This window comes from Panicum virgatum, chromosome 7N (genome assembly GCF_016808335.1).
Source record: "Panicum virgatum strain AP13 chromosome 7N, P.virgatum_v5, whole genome shotgun sequence".
Taxonomy (NCBI): Eukaryota; Viridiplantae; Streptophyta; class Magnoliopsida; order Poales; family Poaceae; genus Panicum; species Panicum virgatum.
Genome location: NC_053151.1, coordinates 22,145,896 through 22,170,475, shown reverse-complemented (window position 1 = coordinate 22,170,475; position 24,580 = coordinate 22,145,896). Strand labels below are relative to the sequence as shown.

Genomic DNA, 24,580 nt, shown 5'->3' with positions numbered 1-24,580 from the left:
CAAGGGAAGGAGAAAGTAGTGGTCATGGTAGCCAGCTGGAAGGAGGAAGCCAAGGTCGCGGTAGCCAGCAAGATGCTTTGCCAGATCTTATATCGATGTAATTGCTGGAAAGGTCCTGTGAGATGGATTTCTGTTGCCTGATCTATATGCATGTACATCTAGAGTATCGGTTTGCATGCTACAGAATATGTGATTTGTTATGGACTTGTTTGGTGATACTTGTGAGCTTGGTGGTGGACTTGGTTTGATTTGTGGACTTGTGATGATATCTGTGTACTATATGTGTGATATGTAGACTTGTTTTGTGATATATGTGATATTTGAGACATTTATGTGATATATGTGATATTTGAACGATATGTGTGATATGTGAGGTGTTTGATTTGCAGGAAATGAAACTAAAAACAAAAATAAAATTGAATTTTAGACAGCTTTGCCGAGTGTTTTGGCTAAAACACTCGGCAAACAGGCCCTTTGCCGAGTGTTTTGGCCAAAACACTCGGCAAATCTGGGTGCCGAGTGCCATCACTTTGACATGTTGCCGAGTGCCATCACTTCTACGGTACGGTGTGCCTTCTCCTTAGGCGGTGTTACCACCTCCTCCTCATACGAGGTGCTCTGGTCAGACGACAAACCACCATCATCAATTTTAACCGGAATCGAGTTGCGCCATTCTTCAGTAGGTTTGGCCACCATTGAAAGCTATGAACAACAGAATATATGAAAAGTACAAAAGAGTATAAGGAAATTGTAGAATGAAAGAGATCATTTATATATTCATGGTATAAAATATTTCTAACTCTAAAAAAATAGAGTGAGGCCGGCCAGCCACGTGGCGGCTTTGTTTATTCTTTGATGTACATCATAGAGTGTCAAAATAATTCATTCATACTACAAAATGTGTATTAAAAATAAATATACTGTCTCACAATTATTTTTGTCACTCTCTTCAGTTTTCTTACATATTCACAATTACTCCCATATCCTTGAACCTATTGTAACAATTTCATGTCCTGAATCTATGTATAGCTCAAGAACACCTAGAATATTTATGTGTCATTTAATCTAGATTTAAATCTAAGGTTCAAAATTTCCGAGAACTGTCCATGGTCATGTTGATAAAGTTGTAGAACTTATTCCAAGGAGTGCAAACCATTTTATTTTACATTTTTAGGATTTTTTTACAAATTTATATCAATTTTACAAGTTCCCTATTTTAATTTCAAACTTGAGTTGCATTTTTTAAATTCCAAGGAGTCCCTCCTTTTAAAATCCTAAAAGAACCTCTGAAGTAATAATCCTAAAGGAAAATCCTAGAATCCTAAGTTTGAGTTTGCATTTTTTAGATTTTTCTACAAATTGATATCAATTTTACAAACTCGTTGAAATGGATTTTGTAAACCCTAAACCCTAAATAGGGGCTGACCACTGGGGCCAACAGGTCAGTGCCAAAACAGTCGTTGTGCAGACAGAGTAGGCTTGTCGCGCCAATAACAATGGCGCGACAGATGCCTGCTGTCGCGCCATTGTGTGCCCAAGCCCAGTAAGGACTGCATTTTTCACTTGGTGGCGTGGCAGCTCCCTTTGGTCGCGCCACTCCCAATGGCGCGACAAGCACAGAATTCGGCCAGCTAACTACCTTGCTGCTCTGCCTTGCTGCTCCCTCTCGCTGCATGCTATTTACAACAAGATTTGAAATTCAAAGTATTTTCGTAATTTGTTCGCATAAATGCCTATCGACATCTGTTGCACCTATGATTCGGACACCGAAACATATTCTAATTAAAAAACATTGAGCATGGACGTCGCTCAAAACTTCAAAACCAACAAATTCGCAATAGAGCAGTCTTGAACAAATGTTGCTCCAAATACTGAAATCTATAACTTTCATACACAGCTAACACAATTCAATGCTATTTTCTATTTCTCTTGCATAATTTTTCAAATTTGAACAGAAGATATACTTAAAAAAAGAACTCAATATTCAAAAGATCTAAAATATTTCCACTATCAAATTCAACGTGCTTTGCCATTCATTTTCAAAAAAAAATATTTATAAGATTACGGTGCATAATTGTTAAGTTTACACGCGGGTCATGCCACAACAATTTTTGCATCTACAGTTGCGATTGTAATCTAAAACAGTTGTTCAATAATGGAGAAGACCCATCATTAAATTGCACACGATACAAAGTAAATAAATTCCTAATTTCATAACCATACAATGTTCGAAACTACAAATAAAGTCTCATACACATACGACAACCACATGAATAGGTAAAGCACATAAATAGTCCAGCAATAAAAAAAATCCGTCACACACATAGTCCAATCCTATATAGAGTCCATACAATTATAAATAAAATAAGCTAATCAGAGTCGCCTTCAATCAAGAGCTCTCCCCAACCACCACCATCATCATCTCCATCATCTTGGACTACAGTTTTTCCCTTTCTTTCCTCAATTTGGGACACTATGACTTCTACTTCATCTGCATTCATTGACCACCACTCGTCATCATCTCCATCATCAGGAACGTGGTCATGCTCAGAAGCACTCTTCCCTTTGTCCTGCACTGCACTATTTCCTTGGTTATCGACTGCTTTTCCTTTCCGGTCAGACGGGTGATCCTGGGCAGGTAAGTCTCCTACAAGTGCCTTCATTGCCTCCATTTGAGTAGCTCTAACACCCAAAACCTCCGTGCTCGCGGATGACACATCTTTCTCAACGTTGGGCACCTTGTGTGGCAGATCGGCAACTAGGGCCTGCATTGCCTCCATCTGAGCCTCCTGAGCTAAATCCTCCATCTTTTCCATTTCTTCCATCCTATTGTTAGTCTCCAATTTCTGAAAATATTCTTCCCATGAACCCTTTGGGTATTTAGCTTCCGGATCAACAGTAAAACCTTTCACTGCTCTTTCCTCCCTTAACCTCTGCCTCTCCATCTCCTCCTCCTTCTCCTTCTTCTCATAATTTGCCAAAAGCTCCCTATCTGTGAGGGGCCGTGGGTACTTTCTTCGGTTCCTCCTCCAATAAACAATGCAATCCTCAAGAGTCGCCTTTTCTTCTGCCTTCTTTCCATACTCACGCCGTAGGTCTTGGAGTACAGGCCCTGACAGAAATGACTCAAGGGGCAAAGTAACTTGGTAATCCTTCCTTATCTTCAGTTTTTTATTTAAAGTGTCTCGAGATTTCCAAGGCTCTTTTGTTCTGCCCAATTGCAACATTAGCTCATACCGGCCTTCGAACCACTCCTAATCACATGTCCTTCCCTCCTGAAAAATTATTGAGAGCCAAACATTCATAAATGTTAATATACCAAATACTAGCACAATGACAGAATCATAAGGAGTTTCAACTTTGTGGTTAATATACGAACCCAATACTCTCCGTAGCTATTGCCACAGTAATATCCGTAGCCAAGCTCAGAAGGAACTACGCCTTTTGTGGCCAGAATACCACACTTGCATCGAAGACTAGGAGTAGTTGTACATGGCCATGGCTTCTTCCCACTCTCAAATTCTCGCACTTCCTCTTCTGTCGGCCAATGAGATCTAGGACCATAAATATACTCATTGAAGTCACATGCCGGCCATCCATCCTGCATGACACATAACATTAGCGAGCATCTACTCCTGCAAAATTAAAGAATCAATGCTACGCTACATGACACTTACTCTAGTCTTTAGCGAGCATCTAAAAAAGGGAGTGAACTTTGGAGGGACACCAATATTAGGCCTTTGAAGTTTGGCACGAACACCACAATGACATTTGGGAGGATTGTTCACACGATATATAGCAGCTTCTTGCTTCTCTTCCTCTGTCATAGGTGGTGGATTTGGTGGGGGAGGGACCCATCGTCTAAACTCATTGTACGCCCATGACTCTGACCGATAATAAGGGAACAGCCGAATTCTAGGATCGAACTTATCCGGACCATCGATCCACTGAAAGAAAAAGCAGTGGCAAGGATTCAATGAATCATTCCACTTGCATATGTAGAATGCTCTACTAGCCGTCTTGGGATGCCTCGATTACTTCACCTCTGCCAGCTGATTGCCCGGTTCACAACGACAGAATGGAACTAGAAGGGCAGGAGGGACTGGGGCATCCACATCACACTCGGATGGGTACTGTCCACCACCAAGCAGCTTGTACCGGGCATCGCTCATTGCCATGTGCACTGCAGATATATAAATTCAATTGCCATGTGAAATAAAAAAAACTTATGGAAACAAAAACAAAATAATTATGGAAACAAAGTATATACTAATTAAGCACAATATACCAACAATCAAAATATAATATCTACATTCCTAAAACTATGGAATAAAATTACATGTAACTCATATTAACATCCCCACCACTCAATCCTAGAAATCATATTAATCGATGCATGCACATACTACCTCACGTCCAAATCGAGAGCAGAGTATCATCTAAGTATCATCTAAAATCCTAATCATGAGAAAACTATCAACAACACCACCATTTCTCATATCAAGAACCTAACCCTAATCAAAATAACCACCAATAAATACTAATGCACACGGTTAAACGATGAGATATTAGGGGGCAATACCTTCAGGGAAGGGCGATTTCCCGTACTTTTCCCCTCAAAAAATCCGATTTTGGGGGGATCTGGGGGGTGGCGGCGGCCGGCGGCGACCCTGGACGCGCTGTGGTCGGGGTGGAGCCAGGGAAGGAAAGGGAGGGTGGGGGAGAAGGGGCCGGCGGCCCAGGGCATTGGCCTTGTCGCGCCAGCCCGCATGGCGCGCCAGCCTTGTCGCGCCATGCGGGCTGGCGCGACCAAACGGGCTACGCCCTGCAAATAAAAATCAATACGGGTTAAACTTAAAATATTATTAAAAAAAGGTTAAAAAAAATTTCCTGCATTGGAGATGTACCAAAAACACCATCGTCTCAGTCTACGTTGAGACTTTCTTTAGTACTTATTTCTGCATTGCTACAAGATCAACGGGTACTCGGACCCAAGTACATTACATACGAAGGTAGAGTAATCGTTGACATAATTAATTATTTCCTTGCCGGTGCATGTGATCAGCAGGTAGCAACTTCTCCATAGACGACATATTTATTAAGAAGCAAATGCGGTGACGCCGTGCTGGAACTTGGAGACGGCGCAGTCGGTGGAGAAGAGGCTCGACGAGAGGTACTTGTGCGCGCCGCCCATGACGGGCATCTTCGCGCCGATGTCCAGCCTGCTCACGTAGCTGGGGCTGTACGTCTGCCCGAGCACGCCGTCGACGTCCGCGGTGAGGTTGTGGAACCGGAAGCCGAGGTCGAGGTGCACGAGGCTGTCCCTGTCGGTCCTGCCGTACTTGTGAACCCTATCGTCCTCGTCGGTGACGGGAACGGCGTTGGCCGAGACGGCGAACACGCCATCGAGCTGGACGAGGACGCTGTTGACGGCGTCAGTGCGGGTGACGGACAGCCCCGGAAGGGTCCCGGACGACCAGCGCGCGTCCCTGACGGCGGCGACGTCGACGGGCTCGCCGTCCAGGGCGACCACGATGTGGTCCACCTCCTCGTCCCACCGCGCGGCCTTGCGGGAGCCGATGTAGAGGCGGTGACGACCGCCGGCGAATGTGATGCCCAGCGCCTGCACCCACGTGAAGTCGCGCTTCAGCTCCGGGTTGTGGTTGCCGATGAAGTGGGCGTTGATGTGGACGCCGGCGTCGGAGAGGATGCAGAAGCTCCGGTCCTTGTGGCCGTGGAAGTAGAAGGTGTTGCCGTCGCCGCCGGTGAAGCGCGGGTCGCCGCACGAGGTGCCGGGGAAGAAGTCACACACTATATTATGTACAAAACATACACGTTATTAGCGGGTCGCCGCAAGAGGTTGCTAATTGTATACACGTTGTTTGTCATAATACATAATCCCTCTGTCCCACAAAGAGAGTTCATATTTAATTTTCAAATTTTGTCCCACAAAAAGTGTTCATTTAGCTTTTAATGAAACTAATCTAATTAAAGCACACTCATGTCAATAAAAAAAGTGCATTAAGAAGTGCATAGACCCAACGAAATGATCAATCGGTGCTTTTTTTGTTCCAATGCACTGCATTTGTTCCGAATCGAGAAACCAAGCAGAGTAATTAGAGATAGTATGATAACTTGTCATAATTATTAGTGTGTCCAAAAATTTTCTAAACAGATAGTCTTTGTGGGACAGAGGAAGTATAATATTTTTAAATATCATAGACAAATGTTTGACTTAAAACAGAAACCGGGAAGCGCAGGTTAATAAATTTCATTAACGTACTGCAGAAGCTGCGGCAGCGGGTGCAGGAGGCGATGCACTTGTTAGGGCACTCCTTGGGGCAGCCGACGTAGCAATCCGGGCCCCCTTTGTCTTTGCAGGATACCTTGTAGTTACGCTTCCACTTGATGGTGATAGTGACAGTTATCTCGCCCCCACCTCCACCTCCCTTTGGCTTCTTGGGCGCTGGCGCCTTGGACTCGATGCCGCCGCACCACAGTGCAAGAGCCACCACCACAACCACAAGCAGACGCCTCGCCATGGGAGATTAAGAGTAGCTAGTAGCTGCTCTCTGGCTCCCGGCAGGACACCTGATGCCATCCCCTATATATAGATATATGCTAACTTTAGTGAAACATGCATTTTCGTCACAAAAAAAGTCCAGCATAGATGCGACGACTTTGACGAGCTGATGCATCCTTTAGCTTGCATGGCAAGTTGCGTAGGAGGACACAAAGTGACACCACAGACTGACATCCGTGTGCATGGTACGCGTCCTATCCAATAAATGGCCTTAAAAACTACAACCTGGCACGGTAAGCTGAGTTTACTACGTCCCACTTGACTCCCACTGAGGCCGTGTTTAGTTCGGTAGGGTGTAAACGCAAAAAAAATTTGCGTTTCGAATCTTCCCAATTTGAAGCACTAAATGAAGTCTATTTACAAAACTTTTTGCACAGATGTGTTGTAAATCGCGAGACGAATCTAATGATGATAATTAATCCATGATTAATCAATAATTAGCGGATGGTACTGTAGCATCACTGTTGCAAATCATGTATTAAGTAGGCTCATTAGATTCGTCTCGCGATTTACAGCCTATCCATGCAAAATTTTTTATAAATAGACTTCATTTAGTACTTCAAATTAGCAAGATTACTTTTCACTTTAATGCGTTTACGGCTTTTTTGCGGTTACGGGGTGGAACTAAACACACCCTGAGTGACTGAGTGTCATCAACTTAATTGCTCATTTTCATAGCGATTGGACATTCTGCACCCGCCCACCTCCCCATCCTCCTTCCTCACCCACTTGCCATATAGGCCATCCTCCTAGCCGTGGCCCATGCAATAGATTCGTGGTGCGGTGTCCCCCACTACCACACCATTGTAGCAATTGCTCCAGAGCCCCCACAAAAATAGCTTCCCCTACAAATAGAAGTAGGGGGCAGCCGGTGATACGACCGCCCATAGAAATAGGGTGGCTCAATCATAAGCCACCCCTACTATTCCATTTGTAGCGAAGGCTATTACTAGCCACCCCTATTTTCAATTGTAGGGGCAGGTAAATCATTAGCCTCCCCTACAAATACTCCATGTATAATTGATGCAAACCCTTCTTCCTCCTCTGATCGCTCATTCCGACCTGAGAAAACAAAGGTGAGGGGGGGGGGGGTCCATGGGCACCTCCCAAAAATTGCTCCACTAAAGTGGGGTGGGGTGGGTGGTGGGGGGGGGAGTTATTGGCCTCATTTCCTTTGGTGGAGAGGTTATGTAAGGTAAGGTTAGAACTTTGGTTTCTCTCTCTTCTATGGTTCTTGTGCTATGTATTGGGCGAATTAAAACTTAGTTTCCTAGGGTACATTAGTTAGAAGAATAAGATTACAATCTTTATTAGTTGATCTTGCAAGATTTTGGTGGACTATTAGTAAATTTCATGAATGCTCCATGTACATCTAGGCTAGCCATTGTCCGCATCGGCCGACAGCCACTGCACCTGTGCTCGCGCCTCTAGGCCACGCCACCTGGCCTCCGAGCCACCGCATGCCTCCAGAGGGTGACGGCGCCCTGCACCCGTGCTGACCAAGCCAGCTTGCAGCCACTGCAGCCGCGGATGAGTCCGCGATGGCGGCCCCCTGTACCCGCATTGTGGAGGCCCGTGCTGACCTGGCAGCCTGCAGCCACTGCATCCGCACCCACGTCGGTTGGGACAACCCCCGCCGCTGTGCCCGAGAGGAGAGGGAGGAGGAATGGGATGAGGCTGTGGTGGTCGTGGTGGGAGATAAGAATGGTGGGAGGGTAAGGCTCTAAAGGAGTGGAGCCGGCACTACAAGAAATTTGGCCTTCCATGACGATTAGATTGTGTCACAGAAGACTAAATATTTGTCATTGTATCTAATCTATGACGACTTTGTGACAAAAAAAAGTTCGTCATTGAATGTGCGTCACTAATGACAATCAGTGACGAAATATATTAAAATTGTCATAGATTTTATGACGATATATTTATCATCACAGATTTTTATGACGCATTAGAATCGTTATTGTTGGAGAGAAAATTGTCATAAGCTGTAGAATGTGATTTCGCCACATAGGATCAAGCTGGGTGATGTGGTTCTGACGTAGCTCTACCTTGTGACGTTTTTATTTCATCATAATTTATCTGGCCCACATTATTTTTAGGCCCACTTGTAGCCTGGTCCAGCCCATGTTTAGACCCATTTACAACCTGGCCCAGCCCATGTTTAGACCCACTAGTAGCCTGACTCAGCCCATGTTTAGGCCCACTTGCAGCCTAACCCAGACATATTTAGATAACTCAGCTCATGTTGAGGCCCAACTATGCTTGACCCAACCCATGCGAAGTCCATTTGTAGCTGGACCCAATCCATGTTGGCCCAGCTCATATCAAGGCCCGCAGTTGGGCCAACATGAGACCAGCCCACTATAGTGCTGCCCAACTATTGTGGCCGTCCAAACATAAATCGTATAATGCTAATTTAATCTCATTTGTAACCCAACACATCCACATCCAGCTCACAAAATGGTATTTGTAGTATAGAATAACATAACCATACTTCATTCACATAATATTATCACAGTTCAATAGTTCATTGACATAGCAATAATCCATATATTCCACCAACAGAACCATCTCACAAAATATGACAACCACCATCTAGATCCACACACATAACAGGATCTTCACATTTTGCACATTTGGCAACCAACAGGTTCACAAAACAGCAGAGCAGTATGGCACTTCAAGCCAAAAAGGACCTAGTGTTCACATCTAGACACATCAACTCCTAGATCCAAAGTTAGCTATAATATTCCCAAAATACCATAGTCCCATGAAAGCATAAACCACGTTAGGGATAAGTATTCACCTATTACTGACTCTGATTGAAGCTGATCAAACCACGAAGGAGAGCATTGTTTTCTTCTAATTGCTTCTTGAGATCTCCAACATCTTCTAGATGCTTCTGTCTTGCTTCTTCTGACTGTTTCTTTAGGTTGTCTATCTCTTGTTGTTGACCATCAAGCTTTTGTCGAAGTTCCTCTTTGTCTTGTTTCTCCTTCTCAAGTTGCGCTTCAAGCTCTTGCACACGCAAAGTTTCAGCTCGGCTAGATCTTTTCTTCAAGGCTGGCTGAAGGCCTACATTTTGAAGGAATTTACTTGATGGTAGAACTTGAGAAACTGCTTCAATTGCAGTATTGGGTTGCTGTTCATCTTCAACTGGAGCTGCCATAATAGCGTTCATGTCATCCTAGCAATGAAAGGATAACAAAATATTAGATATAAGTTTCAAGCGAAAGCTATACATCAAATTTGATCATAGTAAACTGACATGGAAATCATCATTAAAAATTTGGTATTAGAAGTGCTAGTTTAGCAATGCATAGCTCCAACAGGAATGTTCAGAATCAATAAAAATTTAAATCTCTACATCATTCATATAACGAATATTAAATAACAGGTGATGTGGCTCATGGTAAAGCCAAAGGAGCAGGTAAAGAATATTAAATAACAGAAATTAGAGATTTGTTCAGTGAATAACTAATCAAATATTGTATGATGTAATGTTAGAATGTAGTTCTGTACTTCTGTTGAAAATTTACACACACACACAAAGGTTCCTTATAACAATCTTAATTAGAATCTGATTGCCATGATAATTTTCATGCATGTGAAAGAAATATGTCATGTGTGGTCACACTAACATCCTTGCTTCCAGGATGCTTTCCTGGCCTAACATCCTTCACCCTCTCCAATTGCTGCATCAGCTCATCTATACTAAATTCCTCTGGCTTGTCACGTTTTTCAGTTTGACCATCAAAATATTTCTTTGTCCTCCATGGATGGTCCCTTGGAAGAAAACGACGATGTCCAATATAGCAGATTTTATTCCTAATTCTTCTGGAGCAAGGATTTTTGTCACAACGCACACAAGCATAATATCCTTTTGTGACTCTACCAGACAATGTGCTCAAAGCTGGATAATCATGAATGCACCATATAACTGCAGCATGTAGTTTAAACTCCTTTCCACTAAATGCATCTTTAGTTTCCAAACCTGCCCAAAGGGTGAGTAACTCTTCGACGAGTGGCTCCAAAAAGACATCAAAGTCCTTTCCTGGGCATTCCGGACCAGGGATGAGTAGGGACATCATGAAGTTGGATTCATCCATACATATCCATGGGGGAAAGTTGTAAGGCACAACAAAAACTGGCCACATGCTATATGAGGAGTTCATTTTGCCAAATGGATTGAAACCATCCGTAGCAAGACCAAGTCTGATGTTCCTTGCATCTTTTGCAAACCACTCATATTTTCTATCAAATTCTTTCCATGCCTCACCATCAGCTGGATGGCTAAGCTCATTCTCCACTGGTTTTCTCTTCAACTTGTGCCATTGTGCCTCCTCAGCGGTTTTTTTGGAAGCAACTATCCTCTTCAGCCTTGGAACCAATGGGAAATGCCGCAATACCTTCTGAGGAATCTGTTTCCTTCCATCCGCATCTTTCCATCTTGATTCACCACATACTGGGCAATTATCATGTTTTGCCAACCCCTTCCGGAACAAAACACAATTATTCGGGCACACATGGATTGTATCATATCCGAGTCCCAATGCACGAATAAGTTTCTTTGCTTCATCATAAGATGTGGGAAGAGAGCAAGCTGGGAATGCTAATGATAACAACTTTAGTATTGCAGTGAACGCAGCATTGCTGATTCGATAGAATGACTTGATGTGGAGTAACTTCACAACAAAAGAAAATCTTGTAACAGCTGCACCAGGGAAAAGTTCCTCCTTCATCTCTTCTAATATGGCTGCAAACATAGAATTCTCAGCACCTTGTTCCTCAGCTATGAACAACTCCTTTACCATATCAGGAATCCTATCATCAAGGTCTTCTTCACCCTCGTTCATACCAACATCCTCGTTGAAAGGAATATGTTCATTAAGATGATCTGCATTTTCAATAATTCTGCCATCTAGTGCTTCTCCATGATGTATCCACTGATCGTATGTGCTAGTCATCCCATGGATGTACAAGTGATCCTGCACAACTCCTTTATTTCTATGAACCCGATTCAAACACCTACGGCATGGACAAAGTATGTCTTCGTCATTAGGAAATTTCTCAGAGACAAACTTCATGAACTCACTGACTCCATCTAGATGTGCCTTGCTAAAAAGCCTACTATTGATCCAATTTTTGTCCATCTGAAGATCACTGAAACAAGTGCAAAACTTAGCGAAAGATGGGAGGATGCATCTAGAAATAAAGAATGGATACAAACTACCATGAGCACAAACATGCTTCAGCAATCAACATAAATTAGTAAGCTTCTGTGAAATGACCAAGCAATATATGAATTCCACAAATACAGTCTAAAGTACCATGTCCAATTGTATCTGGTTATTACCATGAATTCTTCTCCTCTCTACACAAATCAAATAGCAAGTGCTAGGCGCTAACATGCGACATGAATCTATGAAATAAAATGGTGCACTATAATGCATCCGTACCATCAAGTGAAATGCAATACTATTTCCTTGTCATCAAGTAAAATGCATTGTTGTAAATAATTCGAAGTCCATGTGCCTTCTGCACTTGGCTAGAAATATGTGCATATGTTATCTGTAGTTGGGCAATTCCAATAAAACTTCAACCTTTACCGAATCTGTTTTTCCTTGAAGGTTCCAGTTATGTGGATCAAGTATATAATTTGCTTCAGTTAAGGCATAAATTTTGTTGCAGACTTAATTTAATAAAGAAAATCTGCCAAATTTATGTATGCTTTTCATTTATGCATCAATATTCCAACTACTTCCTAATGGCAGGAGCAAAGAGCAGTTAGCAAAGATCACGATTGTTCACAGAAAAAATAGTTCCCCAGAAAAAAACACTTCCCCAATATGCTACTTGAAGTTTTGAACCGGCAGGTTCATACCGATCACCATTCATGTCACATGATTGAATTATTCTCATGTGTAAGTCTTGCAAAGGGTAGAATAATAATCTATCATACCAGATCAAACAAGCTCAAGAAAATTACATGCTAAAATACCAGTATTCCGGCGATTCATGACAATGAACTGGAATCTGGGTTGGGCATTGCTGAAAAAAATATACCCTATTTGTCAGAGACATACTAAGGTATCTGACGCAAGAAGCAAATGCAAAGTGTTAAACTTTCATCTATAAGGCCCACAACATTTCAGTTATCACTAGAAATAACAGAGGACATCTAGACGTGGAAGACTGGAAACACATAGAAGTAGGGATACATGTCAATAGATCAATGCTAGGATATGCAAATGCTTGCACTTGCCGGGAATGAATTCTCCGTGACGGAGCTTTCGATTTTAACTCTCAAAGTAGCATGACTTGGTAATCATTAAAGTGCACCTTTGAACCCGCGCTCGGCCTGCCGTGCCACACTGCCGGCTGCTCCCTGCAGGCCTGTTGCCTGCCCCACGCTCCTGCGGCGGCACGGCGCTGCCCCCCGCGCGACCGCGCCCGCGGGCCGGGGTCCATCCGGCCGCCCAGTACTGCGGCCACCCCCTGCCCCGCTGGGGCCGAGCGGCCACCGAGCAGCCGAGCCCCGAGGCGATTCTCCGGCCGAGCAGCCGCTGGCCGCCGGGAGAGGGACGTGGGAGGAGAGGGCGAGAGGCGGCCGGCCGCCGGGAGCGGGAGGATAGGGCGAGAGAGAGGCGGAGAGGCGAGAGAGTCAGAGAGCCAGAGACCGAGAGGAGGACGGGGGTGGGAGGCCAGCTCGGTCGGCCCGCTCGGCTGTTGTTTGGGCCGGGAAAGAAAGTTGGGCTCAAGTGGCCAGGCGAACAGCCCAGTTGCGCCGGCCGCCGGACGGACTTCGTCTTCAATCTCCAGACGCGTCGAGGCTCAGCCGCTCAGTCCCATGGCAGAAAATTTTAGGGGGGGCTAAGGGGGGGCTTCAGGGGTTCTCCGGCGGTAGGGGGGCTCTAGCCCCGGCAGCCCCACCGTTAGATCCGCCACTGGCTATTATGTTCAATGAGTTCAATATACTATAGGTAAAATATTATATTTAGCCATGGCTCATATCGTACCATTTCCATCTTAAAATCACAATTTCTATTTTTTCCTTTCACTTATTTTTACATGAACAATGGGTGTGGGACCTAATAAGTTTGCACGTAGGTCACCGTCGTTGCCTAACGAAGACATTAGTGACGAACACCTGACCTAGTGACAATTTAGCATTGTCATAAAATTATGATGTTTGTAGTTGGACTCAAGTGACAAAAATGCATTCGTCACAACATGAAGTAAAACTAGTTTATGACAATTTTCATCTTGTCTTAGTGACGAACACATAGTTTTCGTCGCTAAATTGTACCACCCTATATAAAATGTCATAAAAGGGAATGACCTAGTGACATTTTGATCGAGTGTCATGAGATATTCGTCATAGAAGGTCACATTTCTTGTAGTGCGGAGGATATTAAGTGTTCATGAGAGAGGAGGAGGGGGGGGGGCAGGACCATGAGAGGGGAGAGTGCTCCTTTGTACTGGGTGGAGGCTTACGTTCTAGTACCGGTCAAACCTCCAACCGGTACTAATTCGCAACATTTATTATGTTGATGTGGTTGGTACTAAATGAGCAATGGACTTCAGTAGACTTCAGCAACTTTAGTATCGCCCTCCTCTCCCTTGTGTTCTTTGTCCACTGGCGCGCTCGCTCCCGGCCTCAGCATCCCTCGTGCGCCACAGCATATGCCTGCTGCCACCCGTCCTCGGTTCACTAAACAAATGTGGCGTTCAGTTGAGCATTTGTGCACTGAAGTTGGCTGAAACTAAAGTTTAACTATTTCAGTTTCAGGTTCTGACGTATAATCCAATATATAACATTTAGCCCTATACACCTTTTATCATTTCTAGTAAAATATTTTCCCAACTTCATTTTGGATTTGGTCAAAAATCATCAAACAAGTTGACGGTTTGAAACAATTTTTGGGTATCACTCTGCTATGTTTGCCTACTCGCCCACAACATCTCTGCTCTGCTCCAAAACACCAGCACCTGCTCCGCTGTCCTTGTCCTTGTAATCGTGGCATTCAGCTGGTGCATAGGAATTGCGGAGCATAGTGCCCAGCACAGCCAATGTGCAACGGCGAGTAGCAGCAAAATAGTGCGGTGCAGGGTGAATGTGAGCAAATGTTCTAGTGCCCCACAAAACACTACTATAGAATCAACCTTTGATCCAACATCTTTAGTCCCAGATGAATTTAGACCCATGACTAAAACTCTTCAGTTCTGATTGGGAAAAACGATCACCAGAAATTACCTGTGACGGAAGCTTTTGTCCCAGTTGGTGGCTCCAACTAAGACAAAATAGATACTTTTAGTCCCGGCTGGAGCCACCAACCGGTATTAATGAATCAGTCATGGTTGGTGGCTCCAAACAAGACTAAATGTTCCCCTTTAGTCGTGGGTGCAACCCCAACCCGAGACTAAACGCCCTCCGCCGCCGGACCCCTCCCCTCTCTCTCTATCCTTATCTCCTCCCCAAGCCTACCATCTTATGTCATCTCCTCCATCATCTCTCCCACTTATCTCCTCCATCATATACTGTCCTCCTCTCTTCTCTTCCAGGCAAGGTGCAGCCGGGGGCGTGCGGGCAGCCGGCGTGGAGGGCCACCGGCACCCGGGGCAGCCGGGCGCGACACCGCTATTTCTTAGTTATCTCTTTTGATGCTGGATGTTGTGTCCTGTATGTTCTAGCTCAAACTGACCCTTTTGATAGTTTAGGGATTAAGAGCATCTCCACAGGAGGACCTAAAATTGGTTGTCAAATTTAAAAACTACCTAGAGTACCTAACAACATCCAAAACCATGCTCTAGCAGATGACCTAAATGTGTTGCTATTTTAGGTCCGGAGCACCTAAATTCCCCTCATCAGGACCCAAATATACAAACCCAATCTAAGTTGCTATATTCTCTCCTCTCCCTCCTTCCTCTGGCGGGAGTGCCAACTTCTAGCTCATCGACATCTCCGTGCTACGTGGAGAGGAGGCGCCACTACCGCTCCCACACCTGCACTTCCATCCCCACATCCAGTTGTGCGCCGCTCGCTCCAGCGCCACCATCATGCTCTGATCGTGTGCATCCCACCATACGCCGCACACCCTTGAGCACTCCATAAGCCAGCGATGGCGCGGGCATGCTATGCCGCATGAAGAAGATGGCGGCAGGAAAGGGGTGTTGTGGGAGGAGGTGGCGACGACCGAAGGAGAGGGGGAGGGAGGTGTAGTGGGGAAGAGGTTGCAATGACTGGAAGGTAAGGAGGAGGGGCGCGGCTGCCGGAGGACGGGCAAGGGCGCACCTCACTACGCTGTTGGAGTTCGGGTGAGGCCTCGCATCGCCTGCCACCACTCCACCCCTGAAGTTCGAGCAAAGGCAACCCCTACCCTACACTACGGGAGACGCCCCCTTTGCCGTGTGCCAGGGGCACACGGTAAAGCCCCAAAAGCCCACGGCAAACCCTTTGCCGTGTGCCGCATACGACATAGCGCATACGGCAACCAGGCATCGGCAAAGCCGGTCTTTGCCGTGTGCCACTCTCGACCCACGGCAAAATAAAGTAGCCATCCAGGAATGATGACGTGGCCAAATATTTACCGTGTTCCCTGCAGATGTGGCACACGGCAAAGATTGGCACCTTTGCCGTGTGCCATGGTTTTTGCACACGGCAAAGGTGCCAGAACCAATTTTTTTGTTTGATTATTACATATATGGTACCCCAGAAAATCATATATATCATAATGATTATTCCTTGTATCCGAATAAGCATCACAGGCATTTGATATACACATACAAATAAAGTCTTGTTTCGTTCATCGACAACCACAAGTACTGGTCGAGTTCATACAAGTTCATGCAAATCAAGTTCAAACAAATCCATAAAAGTGGTACAAAGCAAGTCCATACAACATAACTCACGGGGCCGACGGCGGTTGCGGGTGCGGGGGCCACATTGACGGGGGCGGCCATGTAGGCGTCTGCGACCAACCTGGCTGCTGCTGCTGCTGCTGAATCCAAGCCACCCATTGAGGCGGTGGCCACACAAACTACTGATCAGGTTGCTGAGTCTGCTACACCGGAGGCGAGAAGTCAGGATTCACTGGCCCATCATTGGATGCCGCCGACTGATTCTGCACATAAGCGAATATATATTGAGTTACATAAGAATGAAACTACAAGCATTAGCCTAAGTTCTAAGTCATTGTAGATGTATCATAAGATATTATTTTTAAGTAAATCTAGGTTAATGCTAAGTCACTAAGACATTCCAAAACTCGATAGGAGTCAAAACCACTTACGGTAGGAGGAGTTTCTGCACGACGAACAAGTGGGGCCGGAGGGAATTGTGGAGGCGAAACACCCATCGCCGAGCCCAGGCTTTGCATAAATGTTAGAGCTTGATCCAATTTTTGCTAGATGTCGTCCCGTTCGGCCCTCCACCTCTCCTCTGCCGCCTCCTGCCGTGCTTGGAAGGCTGCTTCCATCTGGGCCTAAAGGATTTGATCCCAGGGTTAGAATTCAAAGCGAACATATGTAAAAACGGAGGAACGACGGATGAAACAGAAATAACCTTGACAGCCTCAATCTGAGTCTGTGTAGTGTCTGGCCGTGGACGTATGGCAGGGCTTGAGCTGGTACTCCTGGCTCGAATCTGCGAGAGAGTGGGAGTAGTCGCCGTGTCGACTAAGCTGTCGCCAAACCAGTACCGTCCATGCTTCTTGCCTCCTCCAGCCCTCATGACGACTTCTCCATCAATGGGCTCATTGATCGCATCAAACTCCGGCCCATGAACTTCTTGTGCCATCGAGGTGTACCCACTGAGGCGGCTGTGGACGCTTGCGTTGCTGTACACTTCGGGCGGATCCTGCGGGTTGAAGGTGACATCGGACGTCACCTTTCCTTTGTGGGCCAAACAGTATGCCTAGACTTGGGTGCAAGGCACACCACCATGTGACGCCGACTACGAAAAAAGGAAGATGATTAGAAATTATGCAGAATTGAGCGTTAGAATAAAGAAATTAATTCACATACATATCTAGCCGCGTACGCCTTGAGGTTATGGTTGCCCTGATGGTGCGATGCACCTGGCATCAGCAAACGCCGCTGCCTGGCAGCCTCGTGCATCTCCACCCACTCTTGCGAGCACCACCGGTCTACTATCATTTCCCAGCATGGATAATCATTGGCAATCCACCACGGAGGCACCTGCTCATCATCAAAATCTAATACATTTAAGAAGAATAACTGGAGCATAGTTGATAACTCCTTAAGATTGAATCTTTACCCGCAAGTATTGTTCCCGGGTAAGTCTGATGTCTCTCGTAGGTCCTTTGTAGATCCTCACTTTTTCGATCCTGGCCTTGTAGTCGATGACGGCCTGGATGCGCGCCTCGTAAAGCATATCCGCCACCAGCTTGTAACAAGCTCTACTAGCCACCTGCATCGCTCTGGGCATCATTCCCTCCTCGCATCTATAGAAATCCTGCACAAAAACATGAACAAAGTCATTATTTCAAAACCCGGTGCAATGAATATGATGTATTCGTAAATGTAGTTCCATGAGGACTTACCCATAATTCATTCAACACCCGGTGCGCCTTGTTGTCAAATGCCCTGCCTTCCTCATCTGGTCCATCCGGTGCGGCGATGTAGTGCTCCCACGAAGAGGCTGGCTGACGTACCCCAGCAATATCCATGGCGCCTGGGTAGTGTCGCTTGCAGAGGAGGCCCAGTATGCCATTGGCCATGCGGTTGTGAGCAACACCTGGAACAACTATGTCAAAATTCCTGCTCAAGTTATTGAGAGATAGTATTAGTGTCAATTGTGATTTTGAAAATATCAAAAGGAAACGTATTAGTATCCCATCGCTTCGGTTAAGTCTATATGAAAAGTCCCATCTAGCCCATCTTCTTGAAAGAACTCACCGGCATATGTGTTTGGGCCTATGTTGTAATCTTCATTGTTCGGGACAGGTAATTTACCGTGTGGCGATACCTTGTACACAACATCCCAAACCTTGAGACGATTGTCGGTTTGGCACGGACATGAGAGATAATAAACTTGCGTGGCTTGTTGAGCCACAATATAGACATCATCTCCTGGATACACGGACGCTTATTGAACTTCAACTAGCCCAAGATTCGGAGTCCGTCTCACAGCATGAGGATCAAACCAATGGCATTTGAATATGACAGGTTTCAGAGGTTTCGACCCATGAAACGTGAGTTCATATATTTCTTCGATTCTTCCATAGTACTCGAGCCCATCGTCTCCTGGCGTAAACACTCCGGAATTTGTGGTCCTTCTATTCGGCCGACTCTGCTCGTGACTTGTTGTGTGGAAACGATATCCATTCACATCATAAGCTCCAAATGACTTGACTCTATAGGTACAACCATTGGCAACCTGACGCAACTCGGCATTCACTGAGGCATCAGTTTGGGTCTGCAAGTTCAAGCAGGCCAAATTATGTACACGTCCGAGCAACTTGTAAAATCATACTACGAAAGAGCCACGACGTAGACATTACTTTTTGTTTGAACCAAGAAATAAAATCAGGCTTTCCATTTCCCGCACCCTGTCTAAGAAGGGTCTCAGCTTCCTGGAGGGTAGGTATCCTTGATCGATGCCAGAATTGCACATGAAATTCCCTAGTCGAAAGTGAAATGAACGGGTTGGATGCCGAAAAAGAAGTACTCGAGAACTAAATGAATGCAGAGAACTTACTATATGTACGGCTGCACTTCGGATAGGTTGGTCAACACATATAGCATGATACTGCGCCACTCTTCAAAATTTAAGGTCTTGATGCTCGCAACACTTGCACTTCCGAGTTGCCCTTTGAAAAGGCTGAGGTTCGAGTCAGCTTCCCCAGTATTGTAACGTGAGGGTGGATTATGCACGCTTGGAAGAATCTCAGTATAATATTTTGATGTGAAGTTTGACACCTCCTCTAGAATGTATGCCTCTGCGATGGAAGCTTCAATTTTGCATTTATTTTTACATTTAGTTCGAAGGACTTTTTGACATCTCTCAATTGAGTAGCACCAACGATCTTGCACTGGCCCCCCCATTCGTGCCTCGTACGGTAGGTGCAAAATCATATGCTGCATCGGGTTGAAGAAGCCTGGTGGAAATATCTTCTCCAACTTACAGAGCAACACAGGCGCCATTCTTTCCATTTCTTCAATAACGGTAAGAGATAACTCCTTAGCACAAAGCTGGCGGAAGAAAAAGCTCAACTCTGCCAGCACTTGCCAGACTTGATTAGGGAGGTATCCTCGAACCATCACCAGAAGAAGCCTCTCTAACCATATGTTATAGTCATGACTCTTGAGCCTGTTGATTCGCATAGTAGACAAGTTGACTCCTCTCCTCAGATTCGCTGCATACCCATCAGGGAACATTAAGGTTTGAAACCACTCTAGCACTTCCCTCCTCTGGGTCTTCGTCAGGACAAAATCAGCCTTAGGCTTTTTCCATGCCTTGCCTGACGCATGAGGCCTCATGTCTAGCTTCGGTCTATCGCATAATGTTGCTTGATCCACTCTGGCCTTAACGTTGTCCTTTGTCTTCTCTACAATGTCCATGATAGTTCCGAACAGTGCCTCGGCGACATTCTTTTCAGAGTGCATCATATCAATGTTATGTGGAAGGAGGAGATCTTGCATGTAGGGAAGTCTCCACAAGCCCGACTTCTGCGCCCATGCATGTTGCTGACCATATCCCTCAAAACCACCATCTGCATTAGCCACAAGACTATCTAACTGAGCACGAACACCAATACCTATCATAATATGAGGGGGAAGGTCCAGAACTTCGACACCTTTCGTGAAGTTCTTCTTATCGCGTCTGAAGGGATGGTCAAGAGGGAGGAATTGTCGATGTTACTTTTGATCAACTCAATAGAAAACACTGAACTAGTATTTTGCCTCAGATATGTTTCGTTTCATTTGATCTTGAACTTGCAGTGGGAGAAATCTTCTCAACAAAAACAGTTCATGATAGACATGGAACCATGTGACACATCCATCCCAACCATCATATCATCACAAACGAGAGTTGCTTTGGGCATGGATGTGTCACATGGTTTGATGGCAATCATGACAAACATATAACTACATGACACACTGAATACAGCCACAAGCTCAAGATCATCATATGTTACCCAGAACAAATCTAGGTATCAATTTATATCATCACGGACAACTAAATTATGTAATATATTACGAACATGAGAAGGAGCAAAGGCCTTTTTCACATGCTCACCTAGGGCTCGATGGCTAGCTAGCTAGGCAGAGACGCGCAATGAACGACTCGAGGATGGTGCAATAGCCTCTCCTGCCAAAAAACATGTGTCAATTATATTGATTTAATGCATTTTGTCATGGCAAAAATTAGTTGAGCATGCAAGTTCCACTAAGCAAATTCACCTAGGACTCGATGGCGACCGTGGTGAGCGCACCCGCGTGGAAAGCCTGGCCGGCAGCGGCGAGCGTGGCTGCATGGCGAGCAAGCGTGCCGAACGCGCCAGCGTGGAGAGCGCAGAGGGTATGTCAGGCGCGTTGGATGGGGCGGGCGTGGCCGGCACCGTGGCCGTGCCGAGCCCGGTGGCGTGGGCGTGCCGCGTCGGTGGCTCGCGCAGTGCAACCAAGTGGAGGGCGTGGGCGACGCGCGCCGGTGGAGGGCGACCGCGTCGACGAGGGCCGGCAGAGAGCGGCGCGGAGGCGGGGTGGACGGCCCCTGCCGCACGGGCCGGGGCATGGGAGGCCGGCGCCGTCGGCCTGCCGAGCCCTGGTGGGCACGTCGACGAGAGCCAGCCGGGAAGGGAGAGGAGGCGGGGGTGGCCGGGACGCCGGCGCGCTAGGCGTGCCAACCGGGGACTACCGAGCCCGCCTGCGCGCGGGCCGGGGGGTGGCGGGGGTGGCCGGGGCACCGGCGTGGCAGCCGGGATAGGCGCGGAGGCTTGGTGGCGGGGAGGGCGCCGACCGGGTCGGAGCCTGGTGGCCGGGACAACCGCGTGGCAGGCGCGCCGAGCGGGCCCTGCCGAGCCCGCCTACGCGTGGGCCCGGGCGTGGCCGGGGCGCCGGCGTGGCGGCTAGGACCGGGGTGGCGGGGAAGGCGCGGCGGGGGAGCGGCGTGGTGGCGGGGAGGGCGCAGCGGGGCGCGGCGCCTCGTCACAAGTGGCGCGGCGACCGGGGCGTAGCGGGCAGCAGCAGCGGGCGCGGCGGCGCTGGTGGCAAGAGGGGGAGCGGGGTGGCGGCGGGTTGGGCGGGGACACGAGCTAAGCGGGGTGTGTCGGAACGGGTGGCCAAAACGCCCCTTTTGCCGTGTGCCACCCGATCCGGACCACGGCAAAGTGTGGAACCTTTGCCGTGTGCCCCGATCTGGCCCACGGCAAACGGACCGCTTTGCCGTGTGCCTCGATCCGGCCCACGGCAAACGGACCGCTTTGCCGTGTGCCTCGATCCGGCCCACGGCAAAGGCTTTGCCGTGGGCCTTTGGCACGGCACACGGCAAAGGTCCCGTTGGCCGTGTGTTCTATCCTGTGCACATGGCAAACAATTTCAAATTTTTGAATTCAATTTTAGAAATGTTTTCTTTTCAATTTTTTCCTTCAATCGCTTTGGTATTCTATTTCATGTTTCAAACTTTATCACATTTTCTCATTACATTGCTAAAATGATTAAACAATTCATGTTTTATTTTAATATTGTTATTATTTCATGTGTTTGAAACAAATATTTGATTGCAAAAAAATTAATAAATATACCAGTTATTCGAAAATTAACCAAAATTTTGCATTAAAGAACTTATGTTGTTTTCGGCAAACACAAAAAGTTCTAAAGTCAATGGCTAATTTGTTCGTAACCTTTTGTCCAAATGTAAATGACTCCTCAACTCTACGAGTCTTATGTGAACATGTTTCGATTTATAAAATGAGTACATCAAAACTTTTGCAAAACGTTCCCAAAATTTTACCACCATCTCCATGCATGAAATCATGATACCATGACAAATTTCATGATTTTCTGAATTCGTTTGCTATTAATAGAATTTTCAAACAATTCATTCAAACTGTTCTAAGCTTGGTCCGTGAGCAAGATGTTCGAAATCTAGTTCTATTTCGTGCTTACGTCGTCAAATTAAACTCCATAACATGAAGATCATTTTTCTATCCATTATACTTCACTATTCAAAACACTTCAAGTTGAACCCTAAAAATTCAATTAATGAAATTAAATGACTAAATATAGCTAAAATAACTAAAAATATAACAGATTTTAACAAGGAGTACAATACACTGTATATGCATAGAAGAAAAAATTGGGAGTGTTGTGTCTACTTTTTTTTGCACAATTTTGCCGTGTGCCAGAGGTTTGCCGTGTGCAATATAGCAGGCACACGGCAAACAGGGGCTCTTTGCCGTGTGCTAAAGATTTGCCGTGTGCATCCTTTTTCAGCACACAGCAAACACACATGTTTGCCGTGTGTTGTGCCTTTGCCGTGTGTTTTTTGGGCGGACACACAGCAAATAAAATTATTGCCGTGAGTTGAACTTTTGCCGTGTGCTGTTTCTTCTGGCACACGGCAAATGTCCGGTTTGCCGTGTTCCCGTGTTTCATCACACGGCAAAGGTTCTGTCACATAGCAATTTGCGAGTTTCCGGTAGTGCTAGACGCACTACTCGCGGTGGAGGAGGTGGTGGCGTGTGGTCGAGCCGGGGTGGGGAGATGCCAACGAGCAACTTAAACGGGCCTATGCCACACCGAATCCACAGTGGGTGGAGGTGGTGGTCAGACCGGGGTGGGGAGACGCCAGAGGTGGGGGAAGCGAGGAGGCGGAGGGGCAGAGGAGGCCGGGGCAGCTGAATCTGAACGCCGGGTGCGAGGGGGAAGAAGAGGGAGGTGAGAGGATAAGGATGTGTCAATTTGGAAATTGACCATTGAAGAAAGAAATCTATTTGAAATTGGTTCTTGCATTGGAATAATTATAGGTCTGCCATTTTAGCAACATCACCTGAGAAGGCAACTTTGTGGTACCTAAATTTTTCTCTCGTATACCTAAAAACTGATTTTAGGTCTCTAAATTTACCAACTGTACTGTAGATGCTCTAATACGACTCTTAGAGTAAAGTTGGGGGACTAATATACCTATTTTGCCAAGTATATATTTGGACTTTTAATTGGAGGTTATAATTGTAACCTGTCCATCTAGTACACAACCGATTCTAGTACAAATGGACTAATAGTTGGAATAATATAGCACCCCTTCGCCTTAGTGTGTGTATATGTCTATATATTCGTGTTGAAGTGGAGATCCAGAGCCAAAGTAAGTTAAAATAATAGATGGAAAATAGCCCAACTTACATGCAAGAACAAACGTCTATGGGATTAGGAGGCATATGGGAAAGAATGGTACAGGATCTTAGTAAACCATGGCAGATCGACTACTGCCCAGTGCAACTGGTTCAACGCCAACATTGACAACGCCTTTTGGTGGCACCTCGAAGGTCGCTTGGCGATTCCGGCGTGCTAGGCGGCTCTGTATCCTGCTTGCAAGGTATTCCCTCGCTTCGGTCATGCATTCCGGTGCCATCGTTGCTCCGTGTGACGTGGTGGGTGGAGAGTGGCGATGGCAGGTGCGTAGTAAGGATGCTGTATGGTTTGGCAGCAACTTACACTGCACCACTCAGTAATTCGGTTTGGAGTAGGAACACATTGTTGGCCTTTCCACGGAACAAGGCGCAATTCATTCAAGAAAGGGTGTGTTTCGCTCCCCAAAAATTTTGGGATGCCCCTTTCAAGGCATATATTTGGAGTAATAAACATAGCATAGATTAATTACACACATAGATGGAAAATCGCGAGACGAATCTATTAAGCCCAATTAATCCATCATTAGAGATTATTTAGTGTAGCACGACATTGTCTAATCGTGGTATAATTATGCTCATTAGATTCGTCTCGCAATTTGACCCGGGGTTATGGAATTGAGTTTTA

General features: G+C 46.1%; 3 protein-coding genes across 3 annotated transcripts; all 3 read right to left on the bottom strand.

Annotated features, from left to right (window-relative positions):
• Positions 1-2,912: 2,912 nt before the first annotated feature.
• On the bottom strand, positions 2,913-4,033 carry LOC120680531. Its single transcript, XM_039962029.1, has 3 exons — positions 3,678-4,033; positions 3,380-3,601; positions 2,913-3,275 (listed from the first exon to the last, which is right to left on the bottom strand). The coding sequence occupies exons 1-3, from the start codon at positions 3,825-3,827 to the stop codon at positions 3,255-3,257; spliced, it is 393 nt and encodes a 130-aa protein (XP_039817963.1). The 5' UTR covers positions 3,828-4,033; the 3' UTR covers positions 2,913-3,254.
• Positions 4,034-4,904: 871 nt separating this feature from the next.
• Positions 4,905-6,564, bottom strand: LOC120682945. The gene is made up of 2 exons (XM_039964952.1): positions 6,284-6,564; positions 4,905-5,811 (listed from the first exon to the last, which is right to left on the bottom strand). Exons 1-2 carry the CDS (start codon positions 6,540-6,542, stop codon positions 5,099-5,101), a joined length of 972 nt encoding a protein of 323 aa, XP_039820886.1. The 5' UTR covers positions 6,543-6,564; the 3' UTR covers positions 4,905-5,098.
• Positions 6,565-9,392: 2,828 nt separating this feature from the next.
• LOC120681025 lies at positions 9,393-11,550 on the bottom strand. The gene is made up of 2 exons (XM_039962582.1): positions 10,225-11,550; positions 9,393-9,770 (listed from the first exon to the last, which is right to left on the bottom strand). Exons 1-2 carry the CDS (start codon positions 11,548-11,550, stop codon positions 9,393-9,395), a joined length of 1,704 nt encoding a protein of 567 aa, XP_039818516.1.
• Between the last annotated feature and the right edge of the window lie 13,030 nt (positions 11,551-24,580).